Source organism: Salmo salar, chromosome ssa23 (assembly GCF_905237065.1).
Source record: "Salmo salar chromosome ssa23, Ssal_v3.1, whole genome shotgun sequence".
Classification (NCBI taxonomy): domain Eukaryota; kingdom Metazoa; phylum Chordata; class Actinopteri; order Salmoniformes; family Salmonidae; genus Salmo; species Salmo salar.
In genome coordinates this window covers 50260211-50280274 of record NC_059464.1, presented here as the reverse complement: position 1 = coordinate 50280274, position 20064 = coordinate 50260211, and the positions used below count along the sequence as shown (strand labels likewise).

The following is a 20064-nucleotide window of genomic DNA, read 5'->3' as shown; positions in this document are numbered from 1 at the left end:
TAGTCCCTGGTGTTAACCAGCCCTGTGTACCTGTAAGTTGTTGTGTTAACCAGCCCTGTGTACCTGTAGTCCCTGGTGTTAGCCAGCCCTGTGTACCTGTAGTCCCTGGTGTTAGCCAGCCCTGTGTACCTGTAGTCCCTGGTGTTAGCCAGCCCTGTGTACCTGTAGTCCCTGGTGTTAACCAGCCCTGTGTACCTGTAAGGTGTTGTAGTCCCTGGTGTTAGCCAGCCCTGTGTACCTGTAGTCCCTGGTGTTAGCCAGCCCTGTGTACCTGTAGTCCCTGGTGTTAACCAGCCCTGTGTACCTGTAAGGTGTTGTGTTAGCCAGCCCTGTGTACCTGTAGTCCCTGGTGTTAGCCAGCCCTGTGTACCTGTAGTCCCTGGTGTTAACCAGCCCTGTGTACCTGTAAGGTGTTGTAGTCCCTGGTGAAAGGCACCAGTAGCTCCCACAGAGAAGAGAAGGCCACTAGAGAGGTGAATTCCAGTCTGTAGTTGTTAGCCATGTGTTCAAACAGCATGGTGAGTCCTGCCACGGCTAGATTCTTCCTCTGTAACTCCTCGGAGCACTGATCCAGAGAGACCGGCCGCGTCATGGACAGGGACGCGTCCATTAGGACCACCGTCGGCATGGTGACGCGGTTTCCACTAAAGCAGAATGACTTTAATGAAGCCTCCCAACAAGTCTCTCGATGTGTGAATACAACACAGTCTACAATGGAAACCAGAACACTGCCTCTGCAAGAAGAAAAAAAAATATATATATATATGGAATCCGTTAGTCAGAATAACGCATGTTCACATTTGAATTAAAGGTTCGTGAGGCCGTCTTGTTTATCCAACCGGTTTCTGATATAATAAATAATAAATAAATATATATTATAATAATATATGCCAGGAAAAGAACTGAAAAGAGACAACGGAAAAACAAAGACATATTGAGGGTAAACAATAGAATAAGGGCTAAAACCCACCCCTCGGAGAGATCGTTGGGGGATTTTTAGTATTTCGGTCAAAAGAGGCTGTAAAATTTACCAGGAATTTAAAAAAATAAAAATAAAAAGGACAAAAAAATGTTTTGAAAAATGAAATAAAAACCCAGTGTTGGGTTTGAGACCACCTCAAGCGAGACCGATTCCAGAACAAGACCGTAGCAAAACAAGTCCGAGTCAAGATCAGAACAATGCTAGTCCAATTCAAGATCATGATTGTAATTGTGTCAAATCGCCACCATAATAAAAGTTGAAAAATGTCTAGTATTTCTGCGTTTATATTTCAGAACAACATTCAGAATGTATTCTAACGAGACTCTCCGCAAATTATCACTACCTCAAACGGTTCTCTAAATAAATAGATAGAAATACAAAAATGTCTTCCAACTTTGTCGGTCTCTCCTTTACTAACAGTGAGCGCTCTACTTTCAAACTATTTCCCCCACACACTCTTCCCTACTAGCGGAAACAACGAGAGCGACAAGGTTTGAAGATATTATTTTTTTTTTAAGTAAAAAGGACAGTAATGTTAACGTGTAAAATAGAAAGTTTTCAATAGGCAATAATTCACATATCATGAAAGGAGTGTGGATATTTGACCTACCCAAGAGGTTTCATGCGCTGACTGAATGAGTGCTGATAATTAGAACTGTTTTACTCCGTTGGTCTCGGGAAGAATTTACGAGTCCTCATTGTCCGAGAACGAGCGAGTCAAGACCGAATAAAAAAAAATGGATTCGACATCCGAGACACTCAATATGTGGTCTTGAGACCAGACTGGACTACAACACTGCTGCTACTGGTGGGCACAAACATCAATTCTAACGTCTATTCCACATTGGTTCCACGTAATGTCGTTGAAATGAGGTGGAAACGATGTTGATTCAACCAGTGAGTAAAGACATGTGATCGTCGCTCAATGTAATGAAGGTATGAAATTATTGTTATTTTCAAATACATTTTGGGGGCTTAGTTGTGGTTTAATTTGCAGTGTACAATTTATTATAATTATGTTCCTACCCGCAGCTGAATCTAACTAGTTGCCTACCCCTGGAATATACTATAAATTGTGGGTTGCAGCACGGACACTATTGAGAACAGAATGAAACATATGGGACTGTTACCACGAACTGTACAGAATATCTTAATGTTACTTTCAGAATTATTGACAAGGTTGGGATCTCATTCCTTCAATCAATCATTTTCATCAAGTGGAGGCTCCTCAGAGGAGGACCATCCTCCTCAATTAATTTAATTTAATAAAAATAAATAAATAAAAAAGTTTAACATTTTTTTTTAAAAGCATCCTTTTTAGATAAAACTATACTAAATATATTATTGTCACCAAATCATTGGTTAAAACACTCTGTTTTGTAATGAAGGTCAACAGTAGCCTCAACAGCACTCTGTAGGGGTAGCACCACGGTGTAGCCGGAGGACAGCTAGCTTCCGTCCTCCTCTGGGTACATTGACTTCAATACAAAACCCAGGAGGCTCGTGGTTCTCACACCCTTCCATAGACTTACACAGTAATTATGACAACAAAACTATCAGAGCTCTTGCAGCATGAATTGACATGTTGTCCACCCAATCAAAGGATTAGAGAATGAATCTAGTACTGAAAACATAAGCTACAGCTAGCTAGCACTGCAGTGTATAAAATGGGGTCCATCGGTGTAACTGCTAAACTGCTTTCTGACTGTACTGTATGATTGTAGCAGGTTTACTAACACGTTAGTTCTCTTATGTTGACTAGGACGTGACAATGATGTAGGTTGTGTGTAGCGGGTTAGTGGTTATGATATGAAGGTTTGGCTTGGAAAGGTCTTTTCCCCTGGTCACAGACAGCTGATGTGTTTGTGCACTGAAGTCCACAAGCGAAGGGAAAAGGCGAGTAGATAGTAGCGAGAAGGAATTATATATATATATACACAAGAAGGAAAGTGATCATGCTGTTTTTATGCTGGTTGCTATGAAAGTGAGGGGTGTATTCATTCTGCCGAGTCTGTTTGAAAAAAACATTTCTTAAAAACGGAAGCGAACAGAACGAAACGGGGATAAAAACACACCTGAATTTATCCAATAGAAAAACTCTCATTTGGGTCTAATGATGACACCCTAGATCAGCTAGATGCAGATCAGAGGGTACAAGGAGGTATTGAATGTATCTCTTGTCTGTCACCTTGATTACTCAAAATCCTCTCGACCTGTGTGCACCAACTAGGTTGTAACAACCTCATGATGGGTACAAGGGAACATTCTAGTATCATGTAGTATCCTAAACCTATCGATGTTAATTAACAATGAGCTGGAATAGAAGTTACATTGAACTGGGTGAATGACAATATAAATGACAGTCATCCAATATGCTGTAATAGAAATAAGGCCATGCTCATAAACAACAACAACAACATTACTAATTCTCCTTCGATCCTTTCAATACGGCTAGCTAGCTAACGAATCTTAGCAGGGTGATAGCTAGCTTTGAAATTCACTTTTATTTGGAGGACAGAGTTTAACTTGCAAATAAATAGTATAGATAGAATGATGCATTATCCCTGAACAAGTATTTTTTTTTTAATAAAAAGTTATATTATGAATACGATAAAAACAGAAAGATTCATACCCATCAATGTAGAAATCTTCTCGATGGATTTGTACTGCTCACTATTATGTCCGGGCGGAAGCATTCCTTTCCTTCATTAGTTCCTAGTTCCGAGACGCACATCGAGACTTTCCAGATTAGAAAACTGACTAGACAATAAATTCAAACATTATATTAATGAACAGATTAAATCAAATTATTTCAATTAAATATGAATTATAGAACAAAATGTATTCTTATTTGAATTACCAAATTTCCATTCCGTTACATCTTAATTTTTCTATTTCTTATAGCTCTGTCATATCATCGCCTAAATTAAATATATTTTTAATAGGGGCCTACTTGAGAAAAGTATACATTAACTAACCATTAAGCTATAAATGCATCTTATCTGTCCTCAGGTATTACATAAGGTATATTCTGATCTTTCCCGCGATGCGTCCTAGGGGTGACACTGCCGTGAGCGATGCGCAGGCTGGGCGAACCTCTCCATCATCCACCGTCTGTACCGGTACATCCCAAGAGTGGTACCAGATGAGGGGTGTAATTTCTCCAAACACACCATCATGGCAGGTAGGTACAGCGCTGTACTTATAGATATCTTGCGATACTTTTTTTTTTTACCTTTGTGCGAAATTTCTTACATTTTTATGTTAACATGTTGATGATAGATTTGTCATATTATGCATGATAGCAAAAATGATTTTCGAAAATGATACCATATAAAATCATTTTCGAAATATTATTTATATATATATATATATATATATGTATGTATGTATGTATGTATGTATGTATGTATGTATGTATGTATGTATGTATGTATGTATATATGTATGTATATATGTATGTATATATATATGTATATGTGGTATCATTTTCGAAAATCATTTATATATATATATATATATATATATATATATATATATATATATATATATATATACTTAACAAAAATATAAACACATCATGTAAAGTGTTGGTCCCATGTTTCATGAGCTGAAACAAAATATCCCAGAAATGTTCCAAACACACAAAAAGCCTATTTCTCTCATATTTTGTGCACAAATTAGTTTACATCCCTGTTGGTGAGCATTTCTCCTGTGCCAAGATAATCCATCCAACTCAAACGTTTCAAGAAGCTGACTAAACAGTATGATCATTACACAGCTGCACCTTATTCTGGAGGACAATAAAAGGCCACTTGAAAATGTGCAGTTTTTGTCACAACACAACACAACACAATGGCCACAGATGTCTCAAATTTTGAGGATGCAGTGCAATTGGTATGCTGACAGCAGGAATGTCCACCAATGTCCAACCGGCCTCACAACCACAAAACCACGTGTAACCACGCCAACCCAGGACCTCCACATCCGGTTTCTTCAAATGCAGACCAGCCACCCAGACAGCTGATGTAACTGTGGGTTTGCACAACCGAAGAATTTCTGCAGAAACTGTCTCAGGGAAACTAGAAACGCTTATCTCCCTCACTAGCTTTAAGCACCAGCTGTCAGAGCAGCTCACAGATCACTGCACCTGTACATAGCCCATCTATAATTTTGCCCAAACAACTACCTCTTCCCCTACTGTATTTATTTATTTATTTATTTTGCTCCTTTGCACCCCATTATTTCTATTTCTACTTTGCACTTTCTTCCACTACAAATCTACCATTCCAGTGTTTTACTTGCTATATTGTATTTACTTTGCCACCATGGCCTATTTATTGCCTTTACCTCCCTTATCTCACCTCATTTGCTCACATTGTATATAGACTTGTTTTTCTACTGTATTATTGACTGTATGTTTGTTTTACTCCATGTGTAACTCTGTGTTGTTGTATGTGTCGAACTGCGTTGCTTTATCTTGGCCAGGTCGCAATTGTAAATGAGAACTTGTTCTCAACTTGCCTACCTGGTTAAATAAAGGACTTGTTCTCAACTAGCCTACCTGGTTAAATAAAAGGTGAAATAAATAAAATAAAACATTTGCGTGCTCGCTGACGAGATCCTGAGGCCCATTGTCGTGCCATTCATCCACCGCCACCACCTCATGTATCAGCATGATAATGCACGACACTATGTTGCAAATGGTGGTCACACCAGCTACTGACTGGTTTCCTGATCCACGACCCTACCTTTTTTGTTGTTGTTAAAGGTATTTGTGACCAACAGAAGCATATCTGTATTCCAAGTCATGTGAAAATACATAGATTAGGACCTAATGAATTTATATCAATTGACTGATTTCCTTAAATGAACTATAATTCAGTGAAATATTTGCATGTTGGGTTCATATGTTTTGTTCAGTGTAGAATCACATTTATTTGAAATTGTCCGTGTAGCCTAAATGGAATACATTTTAGTCATTTTAGCAGACGCTCTTATCCAGAGCGACTTACAGTAGTGAATACATTTAATACTTTTTTTTTTTCCACCGGTACTGGTCCCCCCATGGGAATCGAACACACAACCCTGGCGTTGCAAACACCATGTACTACCAACTGAGCCACACGGGAATATACAATGTGATATAATACATGATGTTTATAAAAAAAAATAAACTGGATCTGTGAACCAGAATGTTTCTCCGATACAGAATCAGACAAACACACAAAAACACTCTGGTGGTTTTATTCAGAATTTAAACCAATCTGTAGACCCAGTCAGGCAGATTCCATGAAAACAAATCTTACAAATTAGTATTAAACTGTGGTAAAAATGATACATATTATATATATATATATATATATTCAAAGACATAACAGTGCTTCAACAGTGTAAACAACAACATATTGATACCTATAGTGATGATATGGTCATATCGTGGTCAATGTGTATAGTAGTTACATACGTGGCCCTCCAACCCTGTTCCTGGAGAGATACCCCTCCTGGAGGTTTATACTCCAACCCTGTTCCTGGAGAGATACCCCTCCTGGAGGTTTACACTCCAACCCTGTTCCTGGAGAGATACCCTCCTGTAGGTTTTAACTCCAACCCTGTTCCTGGAGAGATACCCCTCCTGTAGGTTTACACTCCAACCCTGTTCCTGGAGAGATACCCCTCCTGTAGGTTTTAACTCCAACCCTGTTCCTGGAGAGATACCCCTCCTGGAGGTTTTAACTCCAACTCTGTTCCTGGAGAGATACCCCTCCTGTAGGTTTTAACTCCAACCCTGTTCCTGGAGAGATACCCCTCCTGTAGGTTTTAACTCCAACCCTGTTCCTGGAGAGATACCCCTCCTGGAGGTTTTAACTCTAACTCTGTTCCTGGAGAGCTACTCTCCTGTAGGTTTTAACTCCAACTCTGTTCCTGGAGAGATACCCCTCCAGTAGGTTTTAACTCCAACTCTGTTCCTGGAGAGATACCCCTCCAGTAGGTTTTAACTCCAACTCTGTTCCTGGAGAGATACCCCTCCAGTAGGTTTTAACTCCAACCCTGTTCCTGGAGAGATACCCCTCCTGTAGGTTTTAACTCCAACCCTGTTCCTGGAGAGATACCCCTCCTGTAGGTTTTAACTCTAACCCTGTTCCTGGAGAGATACCCCTCCTGTAGGTTTTAACTCTAACCCTGTTCCTGGAGAGCTACTCTCCTGTAAGTTTTACTCCAACCCTAATCTAGCGCACCTGATTCTAATAATTAGCTGGTTGATGAGCTGAACCAGGTTAGTTACAACTGGGGTTGGAGTGTAAACCTACAGGAGAGTAGGTCTCCAGGAACAGGGTTAGAGTTAAAACCTCCAGGAGGGGTATCTCTCCAGGAACAGGGTTGGAGTTAAAACCTACAGGAGGGGTATCTCTCCAGGAACAGGGTTGGAGTGTAAACCTACAGGAGGGGGGCTCTCCAAGAACAGGGTTGGAGTTAAAACCTACAGGAGGGTATCTCTCCAGGAACAGGGTTGGAGTGTAAACCTACAGGAGGGTAGCTCTCCAGGAACAGGGTTGGAGTGTAAACCTACAGGAGGGTATCTCTCCAGGAACAGGGTTGGAGTGTAAACCTACAGGAGGGTATCTCTCCAGGAACAGAGTTGGAGTTAAAACCTACAGGAGGGTATCTCTCCAGGAACAGGGTTGGAGTGTAAACCTACAGGAGGGGTATCTCTCCAGGAACAGGGTTGGAGTGTAAACCTACAGGAGGGGGGCTCTCCAAGAACAGGGTTGGAGTTAAAACCTACAGGAGGGGTATCTCTCCAGGAACAGGGTTGCTAGAAAATATTTTAAACTGATGTCCTTTTCTGACGTCCCCCCCATGCCAAATTATGCCCGCTGGGTCTCAACTTTAATTCCAACCGTAAAGCTGTGAAACACCGTCGTATCATTTATATACCAGTGGGTCTTTTAGTATTAGTATTGAAATATTTATCAGACAAAGTAATTATTGAACATATTAAAGTGATCTATTCAATCCGTATCGCTGAAGTACTGATGTTACAGCTCCATTTAAATTTAAAGGCAATGTTCCCGCGGTTACCGGTAAACGCTGTCGTCTCCATCTGAAATGACTTTTTACATTTCTACCGCACAGTCTGTAACGCTTCAGCGATCCAGGATGAATAGAGCTGTAAGTCTAGTTGTAATGATGAGCGAAATTGACATTCATTATATAATATCACAGTACTTTTCCTTGGCAGTAAACAGGCAGAGGATTTCTACTTACTTTTAACAGTCTGACATGGTCAAACAAGACATGTGTTGAATAATCCTCAACCTAAAGCATAAAATGCTAGTCACGCTGTAAACTGTCATCAAGTGCTGTTTGTTTTTACGTGCTCTTTAGGAAGGAATGTAAAAGAATCATTCTGGATTAGAACCATTCTGTTGTGGAATGATGTTAGAACCCTTCTTTAATCAGTTCATTCACAGAATCATTCTAGATTAGAACCATTCTAGATTAGAACCATTCTAGATTAGAACCATTCTGTTGTGGAATGATGTTAGAACCCTTCTTTAATCAGTTCATTCACAGAATCATTCTAGATTAGAACCATTCTAGATTAGAACCATTCTGTTGTGGAATGATGTTAGAACCCTTCTCTGATCAGTTCATTCACAGAATCATTCTAGATTAGAACCATTCTAGATTAGAATCATTCTAGATTAGAACCATTCTAGATTAGAACCATTCTGTTGTGGAATGATGTTAGAACCCTTCTCTGATCAGTTCATTCACAGAATCATTCTAGATTAGAACCATTCTAGATTAGAACCATTCTGTTGTGGAATGATGTTAGAACCCTTCTCTGATCAGTTCATTCACAGAATCATTCTAGATTAGAACCATTCTAGATTAGAATCATTCTAGATTAGAACCATTCTAGATTAGAACCATTCTAGATTAGAACCATTCTGTTGTGGAATGATGTTAGAACCCTTCTCTGATCAGTTCATTCACAGAATCATTCTAGATTAGAACCATTCTAGATTAGAATCATTCTAGATTAGAACCATTCTAGATTAGAACCATTCTAGATTAGAACCATTCTAGATTAGAACCATTCTGTTGTGGAATGATGTTAGAACCCTTCTCTGATCAGTTCATTCACAATATACAAAAGTTCCTTTTTTTGGGGGTGATATTGTGACAGTTTGAAACTCAATCAGAAGAATACAGATATCTTGACATGTGACACAGCTCTTCTATCCTAACCTAACACTGGAGTAGTCAAAAGTAGTCCACTATAGCCTCTCGGGTGGTGTAGCGTTCTATAGGTACTGCATCTCAGTGCTAGAGACGTCACTACAGACCCGGGTTCAATCCCAGGCTGTATCACATTTACTCTGTACAACTATACGGAGAAACAGAATATACCATTTACTCTGTACAACTATACAGCTACAGAGAAACAGAATATACCATTTACTCTGTACGACTATACAGAGAAACAGAACATACCATTTACTCTGTACAACTATACAGCTACGGAGGAATAGAATATACCATTTACTCTGTACGACTATACAGAGAAACAGAACATACCATTTACTCTGTACGACTATACAGCTACAGAGAAACAGAATATACCATTTACTCTGTACGACTATACAACTGCAGAGAAACAGAATATACCATTTACTCTGTACGACTATACAGAGAAACAGAATATACCATTTACTCTGTACAACTGTACAGCTACGGAGGAACAGAATATACCATTTACTCTGTACGACTATACAGAGAAACAGAACATACCATTTACTCTGTACGACTATACAGCTACAGAGGAACAGAACATACCATTTACTCTGTACGACTATACAGCTACAGAGAAACAGAATATACCATTTACTCTGTACAACTATACAGCTACAGAGGAACAGAATATACCATTTACTCTGTACGACTATACAGCTACAGAGAAACAGAATATACCATTTACTCTGTACGACTATACAGAGAAACAGAACATACCATTTACTCTGTACGACTATACAGAGAAACAGAATATACCATTTACTCTGTACGACTATACAGAGAAACAGAATATACCATTTACTCTGTACGACTATACAGCTACGGAGGAACAGAATATACCATTTACTCTGTACGACTATAAAGAGAAACAGAATATACCATTTACTCTGTACGACTATACAGCTACGGAGGAACAGAACAGCTTCATAGATTTATTTACAGAAAGTAATGTGTATGTATGTTGATAAAACAATTAGAAAACTCGTCTTAAATCTCCACATTCTGCATTTGTGATGTCAATATAATATCAATTACCTTATATATATATATAAAAAAAAAAGTATTGCTTAGTTAAATTAATTAAAACATATCAACAAATCATATTAACAATATTCCTTTTATATTATGGGGGTCGTCTCAGCTGTTTTGGTTTTTATCCAATGTATTTCCAACGATACAAAAAAAGGATTCATGAATAAAACACTCCTGTGAAAGTTACAGGAGAAAAAGTCTCGTAAATATGGTAATACAATTAAATCATACATGGTCTATGTGTGTATATCATGTATATAACATGGTCTATGCGTGTTCCCACTCCAAAAAAAAAAAAAAACAAAAAATGGGACCGTTAGACATGGCCGCCGACTTTAAAGGTCGAGCCGAGACTGGCTGATCTACGAACCACCTTGCAACATAAATAACTACTCAATATTATCTGTACATCAGTCAGTCACAATTTACCCATGATACCTCACGTGAAAGTACGACATCATCCTCAGTAAGTGCAGGAAGTCAGGCACCATACCTGATCATAGTATGGTACAGGAAGTCAGGCACCATACCTGATCATAGTATGGTACAGGAAGTCAGGCACCATACCTGATCATAGTATGGTACAGGAAGTCAGGCACCATACCTGATCATAGTATAGAGCAGGAAGTCAGGCACCATACCTGATCATAGTATGGTACAGGAAGTCAGGCACCATACCTGATCATAGTATAGTGCAGGAAGTCAGGCAGCATACCTGATCATAGTATAGAGCAGGAAGTCAGGCAGCATACCTGATCATAGTATAGAGCAGGAAGTCAGGCAGCATACCTGATCATAGTATAGAGCAGGAAGTCAGGCAGCATACCTGATCATAGTATAGTGCAGGAAGTCAGGCACCAAACCTGATCATAGTATAGTGCAGGAAGTCAGGCACCAAACCTGATCATAGTATAGTGCAGGAAGTCAGGCAGCATACCTGATCATAGTATAGAGCAGGAAGTCAGGCACCATACCTGATCATAGTATAGAGCAGGAAGTCAGGCAGCATACCTGATCATAGTATAGAGCAGGAAGTCAGGCAGCATACCTGATCATAGTATAGTGCAGGAAGTCAGGCACCAAACCTGATCATAGTATAGTGCAGGAAGTCAGGCACCAAACCTGATCATAGTATAGTGCAGGAAGTCAGGCACCAAACCTGATCATAGTATAGAGCAGTTGTCTATGTATCAAAGTTCAACTGAACGACAAAAAAAAAAATAAAGGTCCAAAAATATTACTGTAAATTATAAATTGTCACAGATAATGTAAGTTACTCTTTGGAAAGTGCTTAGAATCACACGTGTGAAAGATGTTTCCATTACACCCAACAACCCTCCCATCACAACAGGTAAAACAGCCTCGACTGTGGTACCCGAAAAAAAAACACACAAAGTTTGAAGCTCACACAACAAAACAGAAACAAACCGTTTACATACACGCTGACAAGTTAATCAGATACAGATTGTCTTAAAATATATAGAATATATCACATGGTATATTATAAACATTTGAGTAATGTAATAATAGTGAAAATACAGAGGAATAATACATGTCATACCATGAGGTCCTATTGTGATACCATGAGGTCCTACTGTGATACCATGAGGTCCTATTGTGATACCATGAGGTCCTACTGTGATACCATGAGATCCTACTGTGATACCATGAGGTCCTACTGTGATACCATGAGGTCCTACTGTGATACCATGAGGTCCTACTGTGATACCATGAGGTCCTACTGTGATACCATGAGGTCCTACTGTGGTACCATGAGGTCCTACTGTGATACCATGAGGTCCTATTGTGATACCATGAGGTCCTATTGTGATACCATGAGGTCCTATTGTGATACCATGAGGTCCTATTGTGATACCATGAGGTCCTACTGTGATACCATGAGGTCCTATTGTGATACCATGAGGTCCTATTGTGATACCATGAGGTCCTACTGTGATACCATGAGGTCCTATTGTGATACCATGAGGTCCTACTGTGATACCATGAGGTCCTACTGTGATACCATGAGGTCCTACTGTGATACCATGAGATCCTACTGTGATACCATGAGGTCCTACTGTGATACCATGAGATCCTACTGTGATACCATGAGGTCCTATTGTGATACCATGAGATCCTACTGTGATACCATGAGGTCCTATTGTGATACCATGAGGTCCTATTGTGATATCATGTGATGCCATGTCATAGTTATGTGGTCCCATGTGAATACCATGTCATACCATGTGAATACCATGTCATACCATGTGAATACCATGTGAATACCATGTGAGGGCGGCAGGTAGCCTAGCGGTCCAGAGCATTGGGCCATTAACCAAAAAAAAGGTCACAGGTTCGAATCCCGGAGCCGACTAAGTGAAACATCTTACAATGTGCTCTTGAGCAAGGCACTTAACTCTAATTGCTCCTGTAAGTGTCTAAGAGTGTCTTGCTAAATGACGGACGTGTAAATGTCCTATTGTAACAGTGTGGATCGTCTCTAGAAAGCTCCTAGGATCTTTTCTGTGTATTTGTTCCACACTACGCTTCAGTGTCAGTACATGTTGGGTCCCAATTACTTTCCTTCCCTTGCCTGGGGTGGCAGGTGGGCTGGCCCTGAGGAGTTCACCCCAACAGAGAGGGGCCAGAGAGAGAGAGAGAGGGGCCAGAGAGAGAGAGAGGGGCCAGAGAGAGAGAGAGGGGTCACAGAGAGAGAGAGGGGCCACAGAGAGAGAGAGGGGTCACAGAGAGAGAGAGGGGCCACAGAGAGAGAGAGAGGGGCCAGAGAGAGAGAGAGAGAGGGGCCAGAGAGAGAGGGGCCAGAGAGAGAGGGGCCAGAGAGAGAGAGGGGCCAGAGAGAGAGAGGGGCCAGAGAGAGAGGGGCCAGAGAGAGAGGGGCCACAGAGAGAGAGAGAGAGGGGCCAGAGAGAGAGGGGCCAGAGAGAGAGAGAGGGGCCAGAGAGAGAGAGAGGGGCCAGAGAGAGGGGCTGGTAGTAAGTGAGCAGCAGTCATGTTTTGGGAGGGATGGGATGGGATGGATGGATAGCAGCCAAGGGGAGGTGGGGAGACTGGACTGCCTAAAGTTCCTCCAGAGGAGGTGAGGTGGAGAGATCACAGACTGGGCTTCCCGAATATCCTCCTACATTCCATGACCCCTGCCCCTGGGGGCCGGTCACAGTTGTGTGTCATCTTCACCTGGCTGGGGCTGAGGCGATCGTAAGCGACCTTGTACTCACGATCAAACACATCTGGAACAGAGAAGCAAGGTAAGGGTTAGTTTACAATCACTATTACTGATCATGATGTGGTCGTTAAACCTACTAGGCGACCATGATGGGAGAATACAACAGGGTTACTTAGCGACCATGATGGGAGAATACAACAGGGTTACTTAGCGACCATGATGGTAGAATACAACAGGGTTACTTAGCGACCATGATGGGAGAATACAACAGGGTTACTTAGCGACCATGATGGTAGAATACAACAGGGTTACTTAGCGACCATGATGGGAGAATACAACAGGGTTACTTAGCGACCATGATGGTAGACTACAACAGGGTTACTTAGCGACCATGATGGTAGACTACAACGGGGTTACTTAGCGACCTTGATGGGAGACTACAACAGGGTTACTTAGCGACCATGATGGTAGAATACAACAGGCTTACTTAGCGACCATGATGGTTGAATACAACAGGGTTACTTAGCGACCATGATGGTAGACTACAACAGGGTTACTTAGCGACCATGATGGTAGAATACAACAGGGTTACTTAGCGACCATGATGGTAGAATACAACAGGGTTACTTAGCGACCATGATGGTAGAATACAACGGGGTTACTTAGCGACCTTGATGGGAGACTACAACAGGGTTACTTAGCGACCATGATGGTAGAATACAACAGGGTTACATAGCGACCATGATGGTAGAATACAACAGGGTTACTTAGCGACCATGATGGTAGAATACAACAGGGTTACTTAGCGACCATGATGGTAGAATACAACAGGGTTACTTAGCGACCATGATGGTAGAATACAACAGGGTTACTTAGCGACCATGATGGGAGAATACAACAGGGTTACTTAGCGACCATGATGGTAGAATACAACAGGGTTACTTAGCGACCATGATGGTAGACTACAACAGGGTTACTTAGCGACCATGATGGTAGATACAACAGGGTTACTTAGCGACCATGATGGGAGAATACAACAGGGTTACTTAGCGACCATGATGGTAGAATACAACAGGGTTACTTAGCGACCATGATGGTAGAATACAACGGGGTTAATTAGCGACCATGATGGTAGAATACAACGGGGTTACTTAGCGACCATGATGGTAGAATACAACGGGGTTACTTAGCGACCATGATGGTAGAATACAACAGGGTTACTTAGCGACCATGATGGTAGAATACAACAGGGTTACTTAGCGACCATGATGGGAGAATACAACAGGGTTACTTAGCGACCATGATGGGAGAATACAACAGGGTTACTTAGCGACCATGATGGGAGAATACAACAGGGTTACTTAGCGACCATGATGGGAGAATACAACAGGGTTACTTAGCGACCATGATGGTAGAATACAACAGGGTTACTTAGCGACCATGATGGGAGAATACAACAGGGTTACTTAGCGACCATGATGGGAGAATACAACAGGGTTACTTAGCGACCATGATGGTAGAATACAACAGGGTTACTTAGCGACCATGATGGGAGAATACAACAGGGTTACTTAGCGACCATGATGGGAGAATACAACAGGGTTACTTAGCGACCATGATGGGAGAATACAACAGGGTTACTTAGCGAACATGATGGGAGAATACAACAGGGTTACTTAGCGACCATGATGGGAGAATACAACAGGGTTACTTAGCGACCATGATGGTAGACTACAACAGGGTTACTTAGCGACCATGATGGTAGAATACAACAGGGTTACTTAGCGACCATGATGGTAGAATACAACGGGGTTACTTAGCGACCTTGATGGGAGACTACAACAGGGTTACTTAGCGACCATGATGGTAGAATACAACAGGGTTACTTAGCGACCATGATGGTAGAATACAACAGGGTTACTTAGCGACCATGATGGTAGAATACAACAGGGTTACTTAGCGACCATGATGGTAGAATACAACAGGGTTACTTAGCGACCATGATGGTAGAATACAACAGGGTTACTTAGCGACCATGATGGGAGAATACAACAGGGTTACTTAGCGACCATGATGGTAGAATACAACAGGGTTACTTAGCGACCATGATGGTAGACTACAACAGGGTTACTTAGCGACCATGATGGTAGAATACAACGGGGTTACTTAGCGACCATGATGGGAGAATACAACAGGGTTACTTAGCAACCATGATGGTAGAATACAACAGGGTTACTTAGCGACCATGATGGTAGAATACAACGGGGTTACTTAGCGACCATGATGGTAGAATACAACGGGGTTACTTAGCGACCATGATGGTAGAATACAACGGGGTTACTTAGCGACCATGATGGTAGAATACAACAGGGTTACTTAGCGACCATGATGGTAGAATACAACAGGGTTACTTAGCGACCATGATGGGAGAATACAACAGGGTTACTTAGCGACCATGATGGGAGAATACAACAGGGTTACTTAGCGACCATGATGGGAGAATACAACAGGGTTACTTAGCGACCATGATGGGAGAATACAACAGGGTTACTTAGCGACCATGATGGTAGAATACAACAGGGTTACTTAGCGACCATGATGGGAGAATACAACAGGGTTACTTAGCGAACATGATGGTAGAATACAACAGGGTTATTTAGCGACCATGATGGTAGAATACAACAGGGTTACTTAGCGAACATGATGGTAGAATACAACAGGGTTACTTAGCGACCATGATGGGAGAATACAACAGGGTTACTTAGCGACCATGATGGGAGAATACAACAGGGTTACTTAGCAACCATGATGGGAGAATACAACAGGGTTACTTAGCGACCATGATGGGAGAATACAACAGGGTTACTTAGCGACCATGATAGGAGAATACAACAGGGTTACTTAGCGACCATGATGGTAGACTACAACAGGGTTACTTAGCGACCATGATGGTAGAATACAACGGGGTTACTTAGCGACCATGATGGGAGAATACAACAGGGTTACTTAGCGACCATGATGGTAGAATACAACAGGGTTACTTAGCGACCATGATGGTAGAATACAACGGGGTTACTTAGCGACCATGATGGTAGAATACAACGGGGTTACTTAGCGACCATGATGGTAGAATACAACGGGGTTACTTAGCGACCATGATGGTAGAATACAACAGGGTTACTTAGCGACCATGATGGTAGAATACAACAGGGTTACTTAGCGACCATGATGGGAGAATACAACAGGGTTACTTAGCGACCATGATGGGAGAATACAACAGGGTTACTTAGCGACCATGATGGGAGAATACAACAGGGTTACTTAGCGACCATGATGGGAGAATACAACAGGGTTACTTAGCGACCATGATGGTAGAATACAACAGGGTTACTTAGCGACCATGATGGGAGAATACAACAGGGTTACTTAGCGAACATGATGGTAGAATACAACAGGGTTATTTAGCGACCATGATGGTAGAATACAACAGGGTTACTTAGCGAACATGATGGTAGAATACAACAGGGTTACTTAGCGACCATGATGGGAGAATACAACAGGGTTACTTAGCGACCATGATGGGAGAATACAACAGGGTTACTTAGCGACCATGATGGGAGAATACAACAGGGTTACTTAGCGACCATGATGGTAGAATACAACGGGGTTACTTAGCGACCATGATAGGAGAATACAACAGGGTTACTTAGCGACCATGATGGGAGACTACAACAGGGTTACTTAGCGACCATGATGGGAGAATACAACAGGGTTACTTAGCGACCATGATGGGAGAATAAAACAGGGTTACTTAGCGACCATGATGGTAGAATACAACAGGGTTACTTAGCGACCATGATGGGAGACTACAACAGGGTTACTTAGCGACCATGATGGGAGAATACAACAGGGTTACTTAGCGACCATGATGGGAGAATAAAACAGGGTTACTTAGCGACCATGATGGTAGAATACAACAGGGTTACTTAGCGACCATGATGGGAGAATACAACAGGGTTACTTAGCGACCATGATGGGAGAATACAACAGGGTTACTTAGCGACCATGATGGTAGAATACAACAGGGAGGAATTGAAATGTCTTTTTCACCTAAATATATCAGCGGATTCTAATTAATAAAGTGGATTAATATGGTAAAAAAAAACAACAGTACAAAAATCAAAAGTCTGTAGCTACACTCATTCACACCAATAAATATAAGTCTATAGTGTTTTTTTTTTTTTTTTTATCCAGTTATTGATTACTGCAGGTAGCCTCGTGGTTAGAGCCTTGGACTAGTAACCGGAAGGTTGCAAGTTTGAATCCCCCTGCTGAGCAGAGCTGACAAGTTACAAATCTGTTATTCTGCCCCCTGAACAAGGCAGTTATACCCACTGTTCCTAGGTCATCATTGAAAATAAGAATTTGTTCCTGACTTGCGTTAGTTAAATAAAGGTACAAACGTGAAACATTTTTCAATGTATTTCTCTAGCTTCAGGGGGGGGGAAAAGAAAGCAGAGAGGGGAAAGATATGATTTGAACTCACCAGTATTGATGTTGCTCTTCCCCAGAGCGGTTAACGCCAGGAAGAGGAGATCTCTGTACAAACTCCTGTAGAATAGAGAGATAACATGTATATATATTTACTACTCCTAACACCATTATCGCCACCGCCCACTGACGATAGATTTTGTAAATCTATGTCCCGCTCCTTCCTGCTCTGTTCCTAAACATTAGTATTTGACACTTGCTCAGTTGTCTGAATTTAATCACGAGGAGAAAGCTGGTACTGCCTTGAGGGGACAAGACAAATGTGGCGTAAGGCGTCGGTACCCAGGCGATAATGTGTCGCTCTCCTCCTCATTGAAGGAACTACGTCAATGGATGAATGGGTAATGGGTGATAGAAACTGTGGGTGATAGAAACTGTGGGTGATAGAAACTATGGGTGATAGAAACGGTGGGTGATAGAAATTGTGGGTGATAGAAACTGTGGGTGATAGAAACTGTGGGTGATACAATGATAAAATGGGTGATAGAAACTGTGGGTGATAGAAACTGTAATGATAAAAAACTGTGGGTGATACAATGATATAATGGGTGATAGAAACTGTGGGTGATAGAAACTGTGGGTGATACAATGATATAATGGGTGATAGAAACTGTAATGATAGAAACTGTGGGTGATACAATGATATAATGGGTGATAGAAACTGTGGGTGATACAATGATATAATGGGTGATAGAAACTGTGGGTGATAGAAACTGTGGGTGATAAAATGATATAATGGGTGATAGAAACTGTGGGTGATACAATGATATAATGGGTGATAGAAACTGTGGGTGATAGAAACTGTGGGTGATACAATGATATAATGGGTGATAGAAACTGTGGGTGATAGAAACTGTGGGTGATACAATGATAAAATGGGTGATAGAAACTGTGGGTGATAGAAACTGTAATGATAGAAACTGTGGGTGATACAATGATATAATGGGTGATAGAAACTGTGGGTGATAGAAACTGTGGGTGATACAATGATATAATGGGTGATAGAAACTGTGGGTGATACAATTATATAATGGGTGATAGAAACTGTGGGTGATAGAAATTGTGGGTGGTAGAAACTGTGGGTGATAGAAACTGTGGCTGATTGAAACTGTGGGTGATAGAAACTATGGGTGATAGAAACTGTGGGTGATAGAAACGGTGGGTGATAGAAACTGTGGGTGATAGTAACTGTGGGTGATAGAAACTGTGGGTGATACAATGATAAAATGGGTGATAGAAACTGTGGGTGATAGAAACTGTGGGTGATAGAAACTATGGGTGATAGAAACGGTGGGTGATAGAAACTGTGGGTGATAGAAACTGTGGGTGATAGAAACTGTGGGTGATACAATGATAAAATGGCTGATAGAAACTGTGGGTGATAGAAACTGTAATGATAGAAACTGTGGGTGATACAATGATATAATGGGTGATAGAAACTGTGGGTGATAGAAACTGTGGGTGATATAATTATATAATGGGTGATAGAAACTGTGGGTGATAGAAACTGTGGGTGATAGAAACTGTGGTGATAGAAACTGTGGCTGATAGAAACTGTGGGTGATAGAAACTGTGGGTGATAGAAACTGTGGGTGATAGAAACTATGGGTGATAGAAACGGTGGATGATAGAAATTGTGGGTGATAGAAACTGTGGGTGATAGAAACTGTGGGTGATACAATGATAAAATGGGTGATAGAAACTGTGGGTGATAGAAACTGTAATGATAGAAACTGTGGGTGATACAATGATATAATGGGTGATAAACTGTGGGTGATAGAAACTGTGGGTGATACAATGATATAATGGGTGATAGAAACTGTGGGTGATAGAAACTGTGGGTGAAAGAAACTGTGGGTGATAGAAACTGTGGGTGATAGAAACTATGGGTGATAGAAACTGTGGGTGATAGAAACTGTGGGTGATACAATGATAAAATGGGTGATAGAAACTGTGGGTGATAGAAACTGTGAGTGATACAATGATATAATGGGTGATAGAAACTGTGGGT

The 20064-nt window shown here is 41.2% G+C and overlaps 2 protein-coding genes and 1 long non-coding RNA gene across 6 annotated transcripts in view; all 3 read right to left on the bottom strand.

Moving 5' to 3' along the window:
- The window catches only part of ints14 (integrator complex subunit 14), a 47383-nt gene extending 43677 nt beyond the window's left edge, over positions 1-3706 (bottom strand). Inside the window, exons 1-2 of one of the 2 annotated variants that reach the window (XM_045706272.1) lie at positions 3615-3706; positions 404-734 (exon numbers count right to left, since the gene is read on the bottom strand). In XM_045706272.1, the coding sequence (XP_045562228.1) occupies positions 404-628 (225 nt within the window). In that variant the 5' untranslated portion in view covers positions 629-734; positions 3615-3706. Of the gene's footprint in view, positions 1-403; positions 735-3614 lie in introns of those variants that run through there. The other variant, XM_045706273.1, reaches the window with a different exon arrangement.
- Positions 3707-10402: 6696 nt separating this feature from the next.
- Positions 10403-13048, bottom strand: LOC123729873 (uncharacterized). The gene is made up of 2 exons (XR_006761560.1): positions 11478-13048; positions 10403-11440 (listed from the first exon to the last, which is right to left on the bottom strand). It is a non-coding gene; the product is annotated as an uncharacterized lncRNA (long non-coding RNA).
- Positions 13049-13231: 183 nt separating this feature from the next.
- The window catches only part of dennd4a (DENN/MADD domain containing 4A), a 127007-nt gene continuing 120174 nt past the window's right edge, over positions 13232-20064 (bottom strand). For all 3 annotated transcript variants that reach the window (XM_045706298.1, XM_045706297.1, XM_045706299.1), the window contains 2 exons: positions 18049-18113; positions 13232-13566 (listed from right to left, as the gene is read on the bottom strand). In XM_045706298.1, coding sequence (XP_045562254.1) covers positions 13430-13566; positions 18049-18113 — 202 coding nt within the window. In that variant the 3' untranslated portion in view covers positions 13232-13429. The remainder of the gene's footprint in view (positions 13567-18048; positions 18114-20064) is intronic.